Source organism: Dipteris shenzhenensis, chromosome 28 (assembly GCF_047967505.1).
Source record: "Dipteris shenzhenensis isolate YYH24624 ecotype China chromosome 28, Dip_SZ_1.0, whole genome shotgun sequence".
Taxonomy (NCBI): Eukaryota; Viridiplantae; Streptophyta; class Polypodiopsida; order Gleicheniales; family Dipteridaceae; genus Dipteris; species Dipteris shenzhenensis.
This window is the reverse complement of record NC_141623.1, coordinates 5,397,647-5,418,946: the sequence shown is the minus strand read 5'-3', so window position 1 is coordinate 5,418,946 and position 21,300 is coordinate 5,397,647. Positions and strand designations below refer to the sequence as shown.

At 48.6% G+C, this 21,300-nt stretch overlaps 1 protein-coding gene across 1 annotated transcript in view; it reads right to left on the bottom strand.

The window, feature by feature from the left end:
- The window catches only part of LOC147883082 (peroxisome biogenesis protein 2-like), a 160,607-nt gene that overhangs the window by 75,618 nt on the left and 63,689 nt on the right, over window positions 1–21,300 (bottom strand). Inside the window, exons 5-6 of the mRNA XM_087399994.1 lie at window positions 8,041–8,132; window positions 7,768–7,885 (exon numbers count right to left, since the gene is read on the bottom strand). Coding sequence (XP_087256120.1) covers window positions 7,768–7,885; window positions 8,041–8,132 — 210 coding nt within the window. The remainder of the gene's footprint in view (window positions 1–7,767; window positions 7,886–8,040; window positions 8,133–21,300) is intronic.

Below are 21,300 nucleotides of genomic sequence, written 5' to 3'. Positions count from 1 at the left end.
CCCCCTCCTGCGCAACAGCCCCCCCCTCTCTTCCTCTACTCGCCACCCTGCTTCTCCCCCCCTCTCCTGCGCAGCCCCTCCCTCCTCTCCCTCCTGCGCAACAGCCCCCCCTCTCTTCCTCTACTCGCCACCCTGCTTCTCCCCCTCTCTCCTGCGCAGCCCCTCCCTCCTCTCCCTCCTGCGCAACAGCCCCCCCCTCTCTTCCTCTACTCGCCACCCTGCTTCTCCCCCTCTCTCCTGTGCAGCCCCTCCCTCCTCTCCCTCCTGCGCAACAGCCCCCCCCTCTCTTCCTCTACTTGCCACCCTGCTTCTCCCCCTCTCTCCTGTGCAACCCTTCCCTCCTCTCCCTCTACCTGCTCTTCCCCTCTCTCCTGCACAGCCCCTCCCTCCTCTTCCTCCTGCGCAACAGCCCCCCTCTCTCCCTCTACCTGCCCTCCCCACTCTCCTGCGCAACAGCCCCCCCCCTCTCTCCCTCTACCCCCCACCCTGCCCCTCTCCCCCTCTCCTGCGCAACAGCCCCCCTCTCTCCCCCTACCGGCCCTCCCCACTCTCCTGCGCAACAGCCCCCCCCCCCCCCTCTCTCCCTTTACCCACCACCCTGCCCCTCTCCCCCTCTCCTGCGCAACAGGCCCCCCCTTTCTCCCTCTACCCGCCACCCTGCCCCTCCCCCTCTCACCTGCGCAGCCTCTTCCCCCCTCTCCCTCTACCTGCCTCCCCCCTCTCTTGCGCAACAGCCCCCTCCCCTCTCTCCCTTGACCCACCACCCTGCCCCTCCCCCTCTCTCCTGCGCAGCCCCTCTCCCCCTCTCCCTCTACCTGCCTACGTCCCCCTCTCCTGCGCAACTCTCCCCCCTTCTCCTCCCTACACCCTCTGCATCACCCCCTCTCCCCTCCTTGTTCCAGCCCCTCCCTCCTCCCCCCTCGTCACCCCTCCTTCCCTATCAGTCTACATCCGTCCTCTTGCTTTCCCTCTCCACCGACACCCCTTCCTCACTCTTTTCCTCTCCATACGAAGCATGGGCTTGCATTGGTGGCTCTGCTAAGGAATTCTCTCGTAGCAGATTCCGGGCTCCTCTCTTATTAACCTCGACATCAACACCTCCTCCTCCCTCCTTGCCTCTCCAGACCTCGACATCGACACCCCTCCGCACTCTTTCCCTTTTATTAACCTCGACATCCACACCTCCTCCTCCCTCCTTGCCTCTCCACACCTCGACATCGACACCCCCTCCACACTCTTTTCCTCTCCATACGACGCCATCGTTCATGCCTACCCGTGCCCCTCGCCACAAGTACAAACCCAGATTACCCCGTGATACTTTATTCGTTGACTTCCATCGAGGCCACAAAACAGGATTAGGACCATCTTCCATGGCATCACTTGGCAAACGCACCACTGATGACCTGGGTGCCGGATCTACACCCTGCAGATTCACCTCCCTCCAACAGGATCACTATCATATCAGATGAGGAGCCATCCCCCTTTTCGATTTCCTCTGATTCAGATCATGGAGGCTCTGACTATCTGCCCCCCACAGGTACAATCAAAACACCATCCAAGGCATCCAGTGGACACAGTGGTCACAGTAACGGTGTCGATCATTCAGGTGGTTTTCAAACCTTTCCTCGATCCCACACTCAAGCTGTCTAGCATCTTGTAACCTGATGAGATAGCCCGCATGTCTCTCATGGAGTTTGATGATGTCACACTTCCCCAGGTGGACGTCCAAATGTGTACTGCGTTCATTCAGTCTTATGACTTTTCAACAGACACATTCGGATTCTTGAATTCCCGTCACATGTTCACTCCTAGTCTCGTATCCACATATCTCCGTCTTCCCACACTTCCCTTTTTGCCAGCTCACACCGACTCACCCACATTCATGTCCTTCTTGTCTTCCTGTAAAACTCATCGCAGAGGACATGAGTGCAAGAAGGTTCTCAAGGGAAACAGCTGAGAGGTGCTTCTAGCGAGGTATTTGTTCACGCACTTCTACTCTGCCCCAGGCCACTTCTTCATCACCAAGGCGATCCATTCTGCCTTAGACTCCATTCTCTTGGTCACTCCCTACGATTTCGCCTCACTCTTCTACTCTGCCTTCCGTAACACAGTTCGCAAGCGTCGGGGCACATATACCTGTACTTGTGGGCCCCACCTCACCTTCTTACTTCATCAGTGGAAGGCCAACCCTCCTTCCATTGTCACAGGTCGCCTCCCTTCATCATCTCTCTCCCCTCCTGTCACCCCCTCTTCCATCTCTTTCACTGTCACTTCCAGTGTTCCTTCCCCTGGAACTGCCTCCTCTCCTCTTTCGATCAGGAGGACACCTGCGCCATAGTAAGTCTGCACCGGAGCTTCTTCAGTATATTCTGTTACCTCTGCCACAGGTTTCCCATCAGTGACATGTCTTGTATCTCCATCAGTCGTGCCCGTGCCAGGACTTGCCTCTCCATCAGTCACACTTGTCCAGGCTTCTCCAGGGATCTCTAGACTTTCAATGGGAGGGATTGCACCAGGTACACCCCTGTTGTACCAGTGACGACGACTGTTGTACCAGTGACGACGACTGTTGTACCAGGGACTTCCTCGAAAGGTGTATTGTTACGAAGGACTGCAGCTGTTTCATCTTCACTCCCTACCACTTTCACCGATGCAGTCATCACCACAATTCAGGCGACCTCTGACCATGTTTTGGACCAGGTGTTGGACCTGAATCTTAGCTTGGGACCTGACTCCCACGGGCTTTCTCAGGGGATGTCATCCCAGGGAGTACTTCACATTTCGGCCTCCCCACCATGACCACCACAGGGCAGAGACAGGAGTAGAGACCGGAGTGGGAGCCCCTCTCGAGGAGATCCTCCATCGGCCACTTCAGCATCAGAGGAGGTATTTGAGGGAGGGATTTTGCCCCAATCTGTAAATTGCCCACCCCTTCATGAGAATGATATGTTCACAGCTTACATAGCTGCTTCATCGGGCCCACCTCTTTCAAATATTTCCCTGGTGGAAAAACAGAATGAAGATTACAACCAACTACTATCTGTCCTTCACAAAAAACGCTCACCATTATGTGGGGAAGAGGAGGATCTCAATCAAATCTTCACCATTCCCTTGCAGGACTGCCTCGCACAAAACAAAAAGATCTCTAGGGCCCCGACATGTTTTGTGCACTTGGACAAATTGGCACCTACAGGAAACCTGTCAACCGAGGAAGAGGGATCTCTCCCTGACATGTTTGAGGAATTGGGGGACGTGATTAATTTGGCAGACAGGATGAATTACAGCGACAGGTATGCGTGGATGAAAAGGTCCCTGCATCTTGCTCAGCGTATCATGGATGACACCTTTATGCAGGTTGGGACAGCGGTCTTCAATTCCACAGGTTATGCTCATAAGCTCCTCTCTCAACAGCAACATTTGAAGTTAGAATTTGAGAGAGCACAGGCAGCCCAGCAGCGTGCCACAGACATGACACTTCGACAACAGGAGGAAAGGTGGCAGAAAGAGAAGGACTCAGCAATACATGAGCGTGACATCACTTGGAATATTCAGCAGGCTGCCCTTGAGGATCGCCTCCATAATCACAGGCAGGAATGGGAAGCAGAAATGACAACACTAGGCAGCCAACATGCAGCAGCTCTGACAACTTTGCAAAGCCAGCATGTCACAGAGGTGACCAAATTTCACCAGGAGATTACACAGTTAAAAGAGTCTTTGTCTTCCTCCGAGATTGCCAAGGAAAAATCAGAATCCAGAGTGGCTGAATTGGAAAAGAAGCGTTCATCCATGGAGGAAGAATTCACAGATCTTTGGACGTAGTTGGCCACCCTCCAGACTTCCCAGTCCACCTTGCAAGGGCAAAAGGATCATTACTACCGGCGATACCACCGATATAAAGCCAAGTATGAAAATCTGAGAAATGTGATGGACATGCTTGAGTGTGAGGAGGAAGCACCCCATCCACAGATACATATGACTGAGCCAGAGCAAAGGGATGAGCAAAAGGCCACAGAGCCCAATACGAAGGCGGAAGAGGAGAAGGCAGAGGAACAGGCTGCTGATTACAGCCCTCAGTAATCTCATACAAGGGTTGATACATGGGTGTTTGGGTTTTTTTTTTTTTTTGCACTGTTAGATTTTGCCAAGCTACTTGGCCCTCACTGTAAATATCAGTGCTTTACCTCAAGATGTACTCAGTTTTTTTTGCAATTTTCCATGCTGTCCCTTATCACGCAGCAGTTTATTTTTCATGTTTCAACTTAATACAAATCTTGGATTACTCCCACGGCCAACCACATGGTCTGTACCATTTCCTTTTCCTACTCCATCACCATATCAATGGTTTGTAAGTTCATTTTTATTTTTTTCTTTGACGGATTCGTCCTCCATTTCTATTCACCGGGACGGTGAATGATCGTGGCAGGGGAAACTGTTACCTTATCACACGACGACCACCTGTCGATAGGCGTTGACCACATGACGACATCTGTTGACCACATGTTGACCATGTGTTAACACAAGTTAGCCACGCGGTCACACGGGTTCATCATCCAGGAGTACTATCCAAGGCAATCATGTAACGACACATGTCAACCACAGGTCGACACATGTCAACCACAGGTCAACCAGGAGTATCATGTCCAAAGTGATCTCATCAAGAGCTGCACACATGGAGAGTGAGCTTAGCACATGGAGTAGTCAGGAGTATTTACATTTACACAGTGGTTCAGTGATACAGTGGTGCAGTGGTGCGGTGATCCAGCTCATCTGCACATGGAGAATTTACACCGTCAGGCTGGCGAGTCAGGAAGTCAGGAAGTCGCCGTAGCCATCAAGAGAGCCAGCGGCGCAACGGCTATCCTCAACAGCTAAGGAGATAAGAGGATGACCAATGGGAAGAAAGAGGGGGATTCTCAGTGAAGAAGGGACCCTCCAAGGCGGGGATGAGGATGAAGGAGAAGGGGGAGAGAGGAAAATTCATTCAGCATTCGGCACTGGAGCAAAAGAGAGGAGAGTGAGGAGAGATAGAGGCTAGATCTACGAGCTCGCCAAGGAGAGAGTGTGGAGAGGCTTGTGTGTACCCTCTGTCTACTATGGGGATAGACCTGTGTATTCTTGTGACTTGCGACTTGTGACCTGGGGACACTAGTCCAGTGATATGTACTTTGGCCAACTTGGTCACTTTCTCATCTCTCTTGTCTCTTCCCGATATGGGGATTGTTCACCAGTGTAGGATTTTCTTATTCTGCTTATGTTGTGGAGTTTGCCGGTGATTGTCATTTAGCATAGTGCACTCGTACGTCATCGTTCACTACAGTATAGCATACGGCACTCGCACACTATTGCACGGTGCGCTCTGCGCGATCCATTGCATTAGAGCATTGCAAAACTCATGCTTCTCACGCCAGTGGCCTTTGGCCTCCGATAACACCTCCGGAAGGATAGGAATCCCTCCCCTCAAACAATAGGGAAAGCATAATGAAAGGCAAAATGGAAAGGAAAATGAAAGAACAAGTGCTAGACAATGATAACCAAAATACTCACATAGTATAAAGCTTGATGTTGAGTGATATATTAGACAAAAGACAAGTACAACAATATATAGTGTGCCACTAGACTCTAGAAAGTCACAATGTCTATGGGATATCTTTCAATATGACATGTGGCCCGTCTAGGACTCACTAGACTATAAAACCACACCTAGACCACCTAGAACACTCATTTTAGATTCACTTTGCCTTCATATTCCAACACCCCCCCATGAAGGCAAGGTGAGAGACTACTGGAATGGAGCCAAGAACAAAAGAGCTTGTTGTTGGGGTAGAAAACGGCCAAGAAAAGGCATCGGACCAGCTGGAATAGCATAGGCAATAGCTCATGTTGCAGTCGGGGCAGATGGCGGCATTCTTGAGGCGTGAATAGCAGCAACAGCAGCACTCTTCAAGTAGGTCGGTTTTTCAAAGATGGGCTCCAAATGAGGTTGTTTTTAAGGCAACCATTGGTAGAAAGTTGAAACGTCTCCACAACAGTAAGAAACTATTTCCTTCATAAAAACACCCCTAAAAAAACAAAAACGAGCTGTCTTTGAGCAAAAAACGGGCTGCTTTTGAGCAAAAAATAAGGTGTCTTTTCCTCTAGGAGACGCCCACTAATGCCCACAAGAATGATGACCAAGTTTCTACAAATATAAGCACAAATCCGCAGCAAACTCAAGCTGATGGCGAAGCAAAGTTCGCAGCAGCTCCAACTCCACGAATCAGCTCTAATGTCCAGCAAAATCTGCAGCTCATGGAGAGGCTAAGAGGAAGGAAAAATTTCTGCCTTCCGAGGGAAAAGAGGGAGAGTGCTCCTCTTTCTTAGCCTCCTCACCTCAATCCTATGAAAGAGCAAGGAGCAAGAGGGAAAGGACTAGTAGAAGGAAGGATGGAGGAAGAAAGAAAGGAAGGAGGAAGGATGAAAAATGTGAGTCTTTTTATTTTGGTCTATAGCTCATTTCCATTTTCTTTCATTCTCATTATTTCACAGAGCACCCTTCTTCATGATTTGGGGATCCGTGGCATGGTTATCTCTTACTGGCCCTCAGGTGTTTTTCGAGAGACATGACTCAAACTCAGTATACGATGACACTCTGTGGAGTCCTATTCTCTCAGGATGTTCCCTTCACTCCTTTCAGAGCTGCTCATGCCTTGGTAGACACATCATGGGAGATTCTAGCTAGCATGGTAACTTGGCATATTTGTAGGGCCAGATATACGGAGGCGATGGAGGGTTCCCAAGTTTACCCTTTTCAGTCTATGGCCAGTATATGGAATGATACTATACACACACTGATGGCCATCTGGGCGAGCATGCAAGGATCCTCTAGAGCAGCTACAGCTAGGAGAGATACTTTTTTAAGAGTTTGGAGAGGAGCTTGTATCTCATGGCTTAGTAAGAAGCAAGAGCGAGTCTCTCTTTCCTCCAATGAAGCAGAGTACAAACTTGCAAATTCAGCCACTAAGGAGTTAATGTGGTTAAGGAAGCTTTTGCATGACTTGCATCACACAGGATGGCGAAGCAAACTCTATCTTTTGTGACAGCCAGAGTTGCATTGCCATAGCCAACATTCCTGTCTTTCATGCTCGCATGAAACACATTGAAAATCATTATCATTATGTACGGGATTGTATTTATGATGGCTTCATTGATCTTTTCTTACGATGGCTTCATAGATCTTTTCTTACGACATCGACATGGCTTGGGGATCAGAGACATTCTCACAATGTCAAGGGGGGTTGTGAAGTGATTGACAATGACATTGTTTTCATGTACTCCCATAGGTTGCATATCCATCTGGATGAATTTGTGCAACCATGGTACTTTAGGTACTGCAGGGTACACCTGAGATGTTTCCAGGGTACTTTCAGCCATATCTTTGAGGGGGGATTTGTAAGAGATTACAAAGATATGGTGTTGTAGGCATAAAGTCAACCCTATGGTTGACCAGTAGTACTTGGGTACTATATATACCAAGTACTTGTATTGTTTCATTTGAACATTTCTATTGGAGCTTTCTTGTGTGTGCACTCTTGCTCACTTGTGTTCACAACCTGTCTCCACTTTGTTCCTACAACACTCATTTCAGACTCACTTTGGTTTCATATTTCAACACATACTCCACTCCCTCTCTCTCCTTACCCACCTCACACTGTGCACACAGATAGTTTTTTATTCATGTCCAATGCAAGTGTTTCATTAGAAAGAAAGAGATGTGGGAAGCACAGATACCGATAACTCATTCCATACTAGCTGCCGATTCATTAACTCAGAGGTCACTGTTCGAACGATATTTGGGCTCTGATGGACAACTCTTGCCCTTAACATCCGATCAGCAATGCTCCAATATCTACATAGAAAGGATAATGGATACAAATGCATTTTATCATACATTGATATGATAAATTTTTTATAGCTGAAAATTTATAAATTGTCTAGAAAAGTTTACATCTCCTAAACAACCCAGATATACTTAGCATACCACAAAACAGCCACATATCTTACCGTCCTGTATTAATGAAGCCGAGAAAATTGATGAGACGTGCAGTTTTGTACAATACTTCAGATTTGTTCAACAGCCACCACGCCCAAGAGTTCTGACATGTCAACAGGTGCATGGTTCGACAAAAACATTTTAGTCCTTGAGTAAAAAGCCTTTTTAGAGATAGAAGTCAAGAGAAAGCATAAATGCAAGTTCTCCTAGTCACCAGAGGACATATAGCTGAGCCTTTCCTTTTTTTATGTGGTGATTATTCATCTCAGATTAACCACGATAACTCATAATGTTACACCAGGGTATCAATAAATATAGGGTGCTTAACTTACATAGAATGAATCAATACTAGATGCCGGGCTAGCACCCGTCGTCAGGAAAGTGTGATATAATGTTCCTAGTAGAGACATGGTAACATGAAGCACGCAGGATATTTTAGCATGAGGCCTATAACATATGTGTTTATGGCAGGAATGTCAAGAACAGCTTGGAGAAGAGCAAGAACGAGTGCACACACAAATAGAATGCAATGAAGATCCTTTTGGAGGACACTGAAGGCCATTGTTGAGCCATGCATCCGAAGGAAAGTGAACAGCAGTAGGACAGCAGGTGAAGCCATAGCAGCAAGCTGTCCATGTGGTATGCTTTGAGCTCTCTTTGAAAGCATAATAAATATTCTATCGGTCATCTACGGGGCAGTCTATTCACCTAGATGCACGTGTCGACTTTACTAATACTTGTCTGTTCAAGATGGACTGAGATTTGGTTTACACGTTGTGTGATTCTTGGGCATATGCTTCCATTGCAGGATTGTTGGCTACAACAACTCCATCTTTATTGGCATCGGAGCCCCGATGGAGCCTCATGTTACAATAGATACACCCCACACAGTTGCTATCTTCAGGCATTGATCACATGTCGACATGCATTGACCACATAGTGTCAACACAGGTCAGCCACACGACATGAGGGGTTGACCACATGGGTTCATCCAGGAGTACTATCCGAGGCGACCATGCGTCGACCCATGTCAACCACATGTTGACAGATGTCAACCATAGGTCAACTAGGAGTACCATGCACAAGGCGATCTCATCGAGAGTTGTGCACATGGAGCAATCATGAGTATTTACACTTGCACAGCGGTTCAGTGAGACGGTGATCCAACTCACCTGCACATGGAGTATTTACACCACCCTAACTAGAAGAGGCTGGCGAGTCAGGGAGTCAGGAAGTCACCGGATCCATCAAGAGAGCCAGCGGCGCAACGGCTATCCTGAACAGCTAAGGAGATAGACCAATCGGGAGAAAGGGGCGAGATTCTTAGCGAAGAAGGGACCCTCCAAGGCAAGGAGATGAGGATGAAGGAGAAGGTGGAGAGGGGAGATTCAGCATTGAGAATTTAGCGTTCGTATTGAATTTTATTTATCATCACTTGGTCAAATTTTGAGGTTCTCTGCCTGGAATAGTACTCCAAAAAAATGTTATGTGTTTTGTCTTTTGTAAATCACCTCCGATCACCATATGATGTGGCCATGTGATATGTGTTTGCTCCCATGGTACCTCTTGCAGACATGAGAAACTAGGTCCACACAAAGGCCTAAGATTAATCCTTGTACATGCAAGGGAGATAACCATTCAGGGGGATCTATCCCATTTTTTAAAACCTTGACCCTTAGGCACCTTTGCTAGCATGAGATCCTAGCCATAGATTTATCCTTGACCACCATGAGATGGCTTGTGAAACTATGTGACTAGACGTATCCTTGACATAGCAAGAGGCAAACCCTTTAGGGGGGTTATATTGGGATATGTGTGATCAAGGGCTTACTAGGTGCATGTGTGCATCCACTAGCAGTCATATGGTTGTGTGTGTGTGTAGGAGAGGCACACTTAGTGCCATAGGCCATGATACAGGTGATGATGTAATGCAAAGGCCCCCACATGGGGTGGTGCCTATGATTATGGAATGATTTAGGAGTTACCTCCTTTGATGTAGGAGAGGTGCCATTGATTTAGGCCACCCTCTCTCCCATTCTATAAAAGAGAAGACTTCCTCTCAACACAATGGGACATTTTGCCATGATGTCCATCTTCTCTCCCACTCCCCAACAGCTTTCATTGCAGTACAATCAACGATATCTGCACACCACTGCATGGTGCACTCTGTGCGATCCATTGCATTAGAGTATTGCAACACTCATGCTTCTCATGCCAATGGCCTTTGGCCTCCGGTAACACCTCCGGAAGGATAGGAACCCCTCCCCTCAGACAGTTTATGGTGATCACGGTGGGACACTGCTGGTGTTGAGTAGCAAGAGGGAAGCGAAGTTTTAGGGTCCTAGAGGAGAGAGTTCTTATGTCGAGTAGTTATGATACCCTTGAAGAGCAAGTGAGAGAACTAGGAGGTACTTAAGGAGAGTGGAGAGGAGACTTCCAGCTGACCAAACTCGATACAAAAAGCATTACGTGAGACGGAAGTTCACAAAGTCCTCAGGAAGAGCACAAAGTGAACCTATTGGAGCTGTAGCCAGAGCAAGTGACTTCATCGAGACTCTCATCGATTTTGACCAACAAGATCGGTGGTGGTCAGATCCTGACTCCGAAGAAGAAGTACAAAGCGGGGAACGGGTGAAAGAGGAAAGTATTAAGGATGAGGGCTCCTCACACACACATCAAGGTCAAGACAGCCCGCAGCTCCGGTTGCAACGATGTCTTCATCAGTAGCAGCCACACTGTAGCCACTTCAATGACGGGAGTAGTACCCACTTCAGCGCCGGACTTGACATCCAACTGCCATTTTGTCTGCCATGCATAACCTTGGTCCTTCGAGTCTAATTTCTACATTCGGGACACCCGTGGGTTCACCTTTTGCTCCGGTCATGTCCCTATTGTTGCCATTATCTCTACCCCTCCCTCCTCCTTATCCATCCTACATGGCTTCGACCCCTTCCTTCTCCTTCCCAACTACCTCCGCATCCCTATTGACCCCCACGTTCCCCAGACACTCCTTCCCAACTACCTCTGCATCCCTATTGACCCCCACGTTCCCCATGTCTGCACCATCTACTTCCGTAACGGTAGTGCCCGTAGCATTTGCAGTACCGTCTATCTCCACTATGGCTACATAAGTAGTAACTGTACCAATGTAGTCTTCTGCACGGGGTGTTGTCTCATCATTTACTCCACCATATGTCTCCTTAGTACCCACATTGAGTACTGATCCATCGGGAGGCCCTTCTTCTCTTCCTTCCGCCTCAGCTTCCGAGGTGAGTGCGGTGGTTCTCAATCCTGGAGAAAAAGCAAGACTTCTTGAGTTACTCAACAAAGTTCATGTGAAGACTCAAAAGTTCAAAGGTCACCTACATGAGGATGTGGAAGCTCATGTGAGGAAGTTTGTCACAGCATGTAAAGCCAAGGGTGTGGAGAATGAGCATGCCTTTCTACACATCTTTCCTTCGTCATTGGAGGATGAATACGATGTATGGTATAGCCAATTTTCAGATGATCATTTTCAAACTTGGACAGCTCAGAGACTTTTAGCAGCTAGCCACCTCAGAGGGAGTGCACTTAGGATACAGCAGATATAAGCAGCCATTCCGCCAGAGTGGATTGTTGACACAGATGACATGCCGCTTACAGAGTCCACTTGGTGGGGAGCATTCTCAAGGACGGGCATTCCGTTACAGATCATTGCATTGCAGGACGCACATGAGGATACCCTTGTCTTTGATGTTCACTTGAGAGGCTAACTTATCAGATCTTCTGATGATATTCTTTTGGAGGTTGCATTTCAGCCTGTCAAGATTGCAGGATTCATGGAGTGGGGTAGGGATTCACAGTGGTATCTTGACCCTGATCCTATTCTCCTAGCGCTGGGGTCTTGGAGACTTTGGCTATATGGTGGTTCCCCTATTAGGTTCTTGCAGTGGGACCCAGGGGAGTGGGAATGGATTGATGAGGGGCATCAAGAGAAGAGCTTTCCCTTCTTTCGCTACACAGTTAGAAATGCTCAAAGACCTTGATTCTTCCTACAGAAGGGGGTTTGAATATCATCGACCCGGATCTACAGTGCAGAGCCTTACTCTGCAAGGTCGTTGTGAGAGGACTTATGCCAGGGCAAGAGCCTTGGAAGGATTTTTTAATCAAATGCATACAGTCTCGCACGCCCACTTCAGGAGATGATTGGATACACAGTACCAGATGGGTTTTCACCACAGCCCACTTCTTCCCCTCTTATGGTTGCTATCCTGAAAGCATGGGCCAGCTTCAGGAGTACTCTTCGCAGGATTCCCCTGTCCACCCGTGAAGAGATTGAAAGGCAGCCTATCATGTGGATTGATAGTATTTTGGATGAGCATGGCAGACCGCTTGGAGTTTCTCTTTACATAGAGTGGCCCAGATGGGAGCATGGAAAGCCTTTAGGAGGCTTCCTGTAGACCGTTCCTGCAGACCGACAGGCCCAGGTGGTTCATAATCTCAGAGGGAGTGCAAGGAGAGTTCAACAGATTGATGCAGCCCTTCCCTTGGATTGGGTGGACACAGATGACATGCCTATTACTTGTTCCACCTGGATGGGGGCATTTTCCAGATTGGGCATTCCTTTGTAGGTGATTGCTTTACGTAACACACACGAGGATGCCCTAGTCTTTGATGTTTCTTCGGGAGGCAGGCTGTCCAGGTCCACAGACGATATTTTGTTGGAGGTACCGTTTCAGCCAGTCAGTATAGTGGGCTTCATGGAGCATGGCTCTCTGTCATAGTGGTACTTGGATCCTGACCCGCTACTCATTGCCATGGGCTCATGGAGGCTGTGGCTCTATGGAGGCGTCCCAATTAAATTTTTGCAGTGGGACCCTTGGGAATGGGAGTGGATAGATGAAGGGCACCGAGGGAAGGGCATCCCCAATAATGCCAAGAAATTCCAGCTCAGCTGTAGGGGTCGGAGGCCCACCAAAGCTCCTCATTGGGAGAATTTTCAGATTTCTGCAGACTTGCAGAAAATTTTTTGGCAGAGGCTTTGGAAATCCCACCGGAATAGAAAAATCACTCTCTTCTTTGGGCTTTCTATTCATGGTGGGATAGCAGTGAACCATTGGAGATCTAGGTTCGGGGCTGACCCTACTTGCCCTCGTTGCCTTTCTGCTTCGGAGACAGTACAGCACTGCCTTTGGGATTGCAGAGAATCATATGGAAGAGGATTGCAAGACTTTTCAGCACTTTTGTTCGCCTCCCCTTCTATATGACCTGGGGATCAGTGGCTTGGCTCACTCTTTCAGGGCCCCAGGTTTTCTTTGAGAGACATGACTCGTCTTGGGCTCTTCACATCCGACGACACCTTGTCGTGCTCTTTAGACGATGTTCCGACCACTCTCTTCAAGGCTGCTCATTCCTCGGTTGACTCTCCATGGGAGGTTTTAGCTAGCATTGCAGCATGGCACATTTGGAGAGCCAGATGCACTGAGGCTATGGAGGGTTCTCAGGTTCACCCTTCTCAGACCTTGGCCAGTACTTGGACAGATACGGTACACGCTCTGATGGCCATATGGGCGACCATGCAGGGATCCTCTCGAGCAGCCTCCTCCAGGAGAGTTACTTTTCTCAGGGATTGGAGAGACTCTCCCTTCCTTGCTGAGACTTCTACAGGGTTGAGTTGGCATTTTCAGCCTCAGCCTTGGTTTCTTTCTACCTCATTCTTCTGAGGTGTTTTTTATTACATGCTTAGCATGTTGTATTTCCACACAGAGCTTGCTCTAGCGAGTTTCTTTCTTACTTAATAGAAGTCTCTTTTTTGCACCAAAAAAAGAAAAGAAATGGAAAGAAAATGAAAGCAATGGACAAGTACTCACATGGTACCAAAGAGCTTGATGTTGATTGATATGAAAAGTCTCGATAAGTACAACACTATATAGTGTGACACTAGACTCTAGAAAGCCATAGTGTATATGGAATAACTCCCAATATGACACTGGCATGTCTAGGACTCACTAGACTATAAAACACTCCCTAGACACCTAGAACACTCATTTTTGACTCACTTTGGCTTCATATTCCAACACCCTCCCATGAAGGCAAGGTGAGAGACTACTGGAATGGAACCAAGAATAGAACATGACAATGATGGAGTCTATTGCTCTGTGCACCCCAAGTAGGTTAGAGGCTCAAATGAAGCATGGCTACTTGACCCAACAAATCAGTCTTGGGAAATGCACCAACATCCTGGAACTCGGCCCAGGCCTGATAGAGAGACCCATCAAAGCCAATAGAAAGGCTCCCACAATACATCCCCTCCTGGCTTCATAACAGGACCTGGTAGGAAGCCACACACTCATAAAGGAAATAACACATCATTTGAGGAGGACTATCCAAGGCTGAGAACCTTTATTGACTGAAGGACACAAGACTGAATATTACAAGCATTTTTGGGGGACTACCCAGGGCAGAGTACCCAAGCACACATAAAATAGATAAAAAACAAAAGTCTTGATTATCAGATACATAGACCTATGAATAGAGAGAGAGATCTCTGATGTCAGCGGTAAGAGCATGAGTCGGTGTCGAAGCATCATCTTCTTCTTCGTCTTCACTTGTTGCAGCCCCAACCAAGTTGACATGATCCTTGTGTTGTTGCTTGGCAAGCTTCTAGAAGCAACGATCCTCGGTGTGACCAAGCTTCCCACAGTGATTGCATTTGAAAGGCTTGAATTTGCCTTTGCCTTTGCCCTTGGAGTACAGTACAGTGGAGTCCAGAGTGTCTGCATACTGTCTTTCATGATCAATGAGCATAGAAACCATATCATGATAACCCATTTGTGTCACACACAATGCTGGTATGATCTCGCGGTACTTAGAATTTTTCTCAATGCTTGAGAGGAGCACAACAACTTGATCATCTTCCCCTGTAGGGGCCTTCAGACTAGCAAGCTGAGTGACAAAGGGATTCCATATGATTCAAGTGAGCAAGAATAGAGTCTTCATGCTTCATTTGTAGCTTGAAGAATTCGTTGCCGAACAATTCTTCAAACTTAGCCCATAAGTCGTGAGCAGTAGAGTCAAAATCAAAATGATGAATAACGTCATCACCCAACCCCAAATCAATGAGAGAAAGAGCTTTGCCATTCAGATTCTCCTAGTGTGCAATTTTATTTTCATCTGATTGTGGAATTTTTCTCCTTGCCATGCACAACATTCCACACTCCATCTTTCATAAGAACAAGATGCATCTTTGTTTGCCATGTAGGGAAGTTCTTATTAGTAAACTTCTCGAATGAAATGGTAGTTGATTTTTTTTTTTTTCCATGAAAAAGACTTCTATTAAGTAAGAACAAAAATCCGCGAGAGCAAGCTCAAAGCGGAATACATCATGAAATCATGAGGATAATAAAAAACCCCCTCAGAGTGAGGTGGAAAGAAACCAAGGCTGAGGCTGAAAGTGCCATCTCAACCCTGTAGTAGATTCAGAGAAGAAAGGAGAATCCTTCCATTCCCTGAAGAAAGAAGCCCTCCTAGCTGAGGCTGCACGGGAGTCCCCCTGCATACCCGTCCATACGGCCATCAGAGTGTGTACAATGTCTGTCCAGATACTAGCCAATGTGTGCGAGGGATGAACCTGAGTACCCTCCATAGCCTCTGTGCATCTGGATCTCCAGATATGCCAGGCTGCTATGCTCGCTATAATCTCCCAAGAAGTATCCATAGAAGCATGTACAGCTGTAAAAGGACGGTGTGGAACCACATCCAACGAGCAGAGCTCAACCCGATGACGTCGAACCGAAATGGCCCGGGAGGAGTCAAGTCCCTCATAGAAAACCTGAGGTCCTGTAAGAGAAAGCCAAGCCACCGAGCCCCAAGTCATAAAGAGTGGGGAATGGGCAAAGTGACTGAAGATCCTGGCTATCCCCATCCAAATCAATCTCGCCTGTCTGCAATCCCATAAGCAATGCTGAATAGACTCCGAAGCAGAAAGGCAACGAGGGCAAGTAGGGTCGGCTCCGAATCTGCTGGACCTCCAAAGGTTCACTGCAATCCCTCCATGAATAGAAAGCCAAAAGAAGATAGTGATCTTTCTATTCCTGTGGGATTTCCAGAGCCTCCTCCAGAAGTACCTCTGCTGATCCGCAGTAATACCAAAAGTCTCCCAATGAGGAACTCTGGAGGGTCTCCAGCCTCTACTACTGAGCTGAAATCTCCTGGCATTACTAACCGTGTAACGAAAGAAGGGGATGGTCTTCTCTTGATGCCCCGCGTCAATCCACTCCCACTCTCCGGGGTCCCACTGTAAATACCTGAACTCCTCCATAGAGCCAAAGTCTCCAAGACCCGGTGGAGAGTAACTGGGGGTCAGGGTCTAAGAACCACTCTGAATCTGATCCCTGCATCAAAAGGCCTACGACCCTGATAGGCTGAAAAGCAGACTCAAGCAATATATCATCTGAAGATCTGAGCAATCTGCCACCATCCTGGACACTGAAAACCAAAGCATCCTCCTGTGCATCTCGGAAGGCTAAGACCTGAAGTGGAACCCCGCCTCTCGAGAAAGTACCTGCCCAAGTGGAGGTAGTGAGAGGCATATCATCTGTGTCTATCCAAGCCTCTGGAAGGGCTGTCTCAATCTGCAAGATCCTCCCTGCACTCCCTCTGAGATGTCCTGTCAACCTTGACTTGGTTTCCTCTGGAAGCCTACGGAAGGCTTTCCAAGATCCTAAAGAAGAAGCAGGTCCCCTCTCCCACCTGGCCCACTGCATGTAGAGTGAGGCACCCAGTGGTCTGCCACGATCATCTAAAATACTGTCGTTCCACATGATGGGCTGCCTATCAATCTCTTCCCGGGAGGAAGGAGGAATCCTCCGAAGAGAGCTTCTGAAACTAGCCCAAGCTTTCAGAATGGCAACCATGAGAGGGGAAGAAGGTGATCTGAGGTGTGCTGAGGTGAAGGTCCATCTAACACTGCTCATCCAGTCTCCTCCTGAGGAAGGTGTGCACCTCTGTATGCTGCTGATAATAAAGTCCTTCCACGGTTCCTATCCTGGCATAAGTCCTCGCACCACTATCTTGCAAAGTAAGGCTCTGCACTGTAAATCTGGATCAATAATATTGAGACCCCCATCCTGTGTAGGGAGGATGAGGGTCTCCCAAGCCACTCTGGCTAAGGCATCTGCTGTGCCATCAAGCCCACTCCAGAGAAAGTTCCTGATCGGTCTTTTGAGCTGAATGATGCAGTCCCTAGAACGGCACCAACATGAACAAATAAACCAGGCCGTGGCCAAGAGGACCTGGTTGACCACCACAACTCTAGAGGCAAGATCCAGCTTGGCTGAGCTCCAAAAGAGAAGCTTCCTTCTGATGCTCTCCAACACGGGAGCAAACTGCTGCGTGGTAGAAATACCCAAGCCGACCTGGCAGCCCAAATACCTGATAGGCACACCCCTCTGGACCCAAGTGAACCCTATGTCAAGTCCCCAAACTGGAGTGTCCTCATCACTGATCCAAAAGCCATTGGATTTATGCCAATTTATCTGTGCCCCTGCCGCCAAGCAAAATAAATCCAATGCTGTCCTGAAAGAAGTCAGTGTCTGTGGAGAGGCATCCAAATAAATTGCTGTGTCATCAGCCAACTCACTGTCAAGCAGCTCCTCTTCTCTTCTGATAGGAAGTCTCAACCCAAAGATGTCAGCTTGAGATCTAACATAGATGCTCATAGCTTCGGCCACGAATAAAAAAAGGGAAGGAGCAAGGGGGCATCCCTGACGGACTGATCTCGAAATCTGAAATCTCTCACCCCTTACCCCACCAATAAGTACCTGGCTATGGGCTGATCTGTACAAAGAGGAAACACCTCTGATCCAAACATCAGTGAATCCAAAGCGTAGAAGGGTGCCCTCCAAAAAACTCCAATCTACTCTGTCATAAGCTTTTTCAAAATCCAACAGTAGAATGGCAAGATTCTGGCTACTCTGCATGGCCCACTCTGAAGCTTCCCAGAAAGAAAAAATGTTATCAAAAATACTTCTGCCATGCACAAATCCCGTCTGAGTTGTTGTGGATAAGATCAGGGAGAAGTGGCTGCAATCGGAGGCTGATAGCCTTGGCCAGAATCTTGTAACAGGTCCCCAGAAGTGTGATAGGCCTCCACTGGGACAATAAATTTCTGCTACCTCCTTTTGGGATAAGGTGGATGAGGCCCTCTGTAAGCGATTCAGGCATCTCGCCAGAGTCCCAAATGGCCTGCATGGCTGAAGTAATATAGTCTCCAATCATATCCCAAAATGCAATGAAAAAAGACGGGGTGAGGCCATCTAAACCTGGGCACTTGCCCTTGTGAAGGGCTGAAAGTGCAGTCCTGAGCTCTGTGTTGGTGAAAGGTGCGTCAAGTAGAACATGCATATCCGGATTCACCAACACTGGGATACTCTGCCAAATAGCCTGTCTAGCATCCTCTATATCGTGTGTCTCAGGATCAGCAGTAAGGAGGGTGGCATAGAAATCTGAAGCTATGCGTAAGATGTCATCTGGCTCTGTCTGTAAAACCCCCTGAGAGTCAATAAGCTGAGATACACTCTCTCTACTATGTCTAGGGCCAAGAGTAGAGAAAAAGTGTTTATTGACTCTACCACCCATCTGAATCCAGAAGGACTCCCGTGCATGAAAGGCATACTCTGCTCTCTGATCAAGCAATAACTGCAAATGAGCCCTCGCTGCAGCAAGGCGCTCCTAAATCCAAGCATCTGAAGGCCGTTTCTGCTCTTCCCTCTGCAAAGCTGCTAACTGCTGGCAAACACCAATCTCACGTCTGAGAATATCTCGTCTCCTGGTAGAAGCAACTGAGCAGTAAAAGTCGCTAATACCAGAGAGGGCAGCGGCTAAATGTGAAGGATGTGGCTGCCCTCCCTGGACATGAGCAAACCATATCCGTAGGGCTGCCTCTGTAAGGTCCTCCTCTGTGTAAAAGGCATCTGGAATCCTGATGCTGGCAGATCGGCCTCTCAAGTGAGGCTCTGAGATAGCCAGAACAACAGGGAAATGGTCTGAGGTGGAAACCCCCGCAGCAATGCATACCGATCCCCCTCTGTCTAGTGCCCAGTCATCTACATAAAATCTGTCAATGCGTGCATGAATAGGCATCTGTTGCCTCCTGTTCGACCAAGAGAACAGGAGGGACTGTGGCTGAATAAGAAAGGCATCATCACACCAAGTATCTCTGCCACAGAAATGGAAAAGGAAGGCATCCCAAGCTGCTCTCTCCAAAGAGTGCAGTCCGCCTTCTCTACCCCCTTTTTTGTATGAAGGTAACTCGACCATGTTAAAGTCACCTCCAATCACCCAAGAATCCACAATGGGGGCCCAGGAGAGCAAAGTCTTCCACATAAGGACACGTTCCCCTCTAATGTTGGAGGCATATAGGTTGAGGAAGCCAACCTTACGCCCTCCAATCAAAAGAATAATCCACTGAGCTCTAGAGGGGATAATGACTCCGTGCCCAACAACTAAGGGGAGAACCGACTGCGAAACTGAAATAGAAGTGCCACCCCTAGTGCCCAATGCAGGCGACCAAAAAGTATGTCCTGAAAGCAACTTGCCTGACTTGGCACAATCTCTATAATCCAGCTTGTGCTCTTGAATAAATAATATATCAATGGGACCCCCAGTAACACCTGGATGAAGCTGATCCCGGATCAGCTGTCTACGGCGGCGATGTGGGACGCCACCTAGGCCCTGTATGTTCCAACTGATAATCCTCATCGACGGGAGGATGTAGAGTGGAACACCTTACCCGACCTAGTGGCGGAAACAAACCCCTCAACAGGGGAAGACCTCCTGCTCGAGGAAGGAGGGAAGGAACCTAGTGGAGGAAAGTCAATAGGGGAAAGAATCCTGGCACCTGAAGAAGAAGCCCTGTCAATAGGAAATCCAACCACTGGCTCCCCAAAAGTAGCGGGCACAAACTCCTCCTCTGGGAAATCTGAACTCTCTGCCAAGGCTGAAAACGAGTTCCTGTGGAGCAATCCAGACACCGGAGTACGAAGGATCCCTTGTGAGGGAAGAGGATCAACAGTGTAAGCTATCCCCTTCCCCCTGTCCAAGGGAGGGAGTGAGGAAGGCTCTCTACCCGGTGTCTGCCCAGCCGCGGAAATCTCTCCGTCCTCAAGAGGAACATCTGGCAGTGCTGGATCTAAGGAAGAAGCTGCAACTGGGGAGGAGGTCGAAGCTTCAGCGTCTCGGACTGTGCAAGGTGAGACAGGAAGGACAGCTCGAGGTGAAGCAGAGTCTACTAAGGTACCCTCGTGAACTGAAGGAGGGACCTGCACACGTACTGGAACCCACTGTAAAGCGTCGCGTGTGCCTGAGGGAGGTGGGGGTCGAGGAGCAGGTGAAGGACCTGTACCACCCCCCTGACGAGGCCGAGGAATAGGTACTGGACCTGTACCACCACCGGACTGAGCAGGACCGCCACGTGAAGAGCGAGGAGCAGGAGCTGGACCTGTACCACCCCTCTGTCGAGGTCGAGGGGCAAGTGCCGGGTCTAATCCCCCCCCCTGTCCCCCCTGTCGATGCCCGGAGGCGGTAGCTGTACCAAAGGGCTTCTTAGGCCTTTTCTTCTTCCTGGGACAATCCCTGGCAAAGTGTCCCGAGGTCCTGCAAATCCTGCACTGGTCCTGCCTGCCTGAAATCTCCACTCTCTGGTGAAAAAAGGAACCATCCGGGCACTGTATCATGACGTGGTCCATCTCGAGGTTAGGATCCTTGCAAAGGACCCTAACTCTAGGAACCCCATCAGCCTTGGTTGCCTCTGCTGCAGTCAATGGCAACCCAGGGAGGGGTGGGATCTCAGCAACTGCGCCAAAATGCTCCCCAATAACAGAAAGAAGTCAATGGTAAACCTGGGGAAGCCCGGGGAACCTGATGAAGAGCGAGAAGAATTTCTTATCTGCCTCCACTGGGTCGAAACCAAGGTGAAAGGCTTCAAAGAAAATCTTCCTGTGTCCCAGATGTAAAAAATCGGCCTTGAGCACAGTGCTCGCAGCCTCTGGAGTGTCAAAAACAACCTGGAAAAAACCTCGTCCCAGAAGGCGAACATCTACCAATCGAGGAGCGAGGTCTGGGGGGAGAGCCGCAAGCATCCAGTCTCTGGCTTGGGATCTGGAAGGGTGAGACCCGAAGATGCGTGCTAGCAAAGTGGTAGAGCACTCAATCTCTACATCCTTCTTGAGCTGCTACAACTCGTCTTTAGAGAAAGTGATAGTTTTCGCGGCCGGTGGAGATGGAGTAGGATT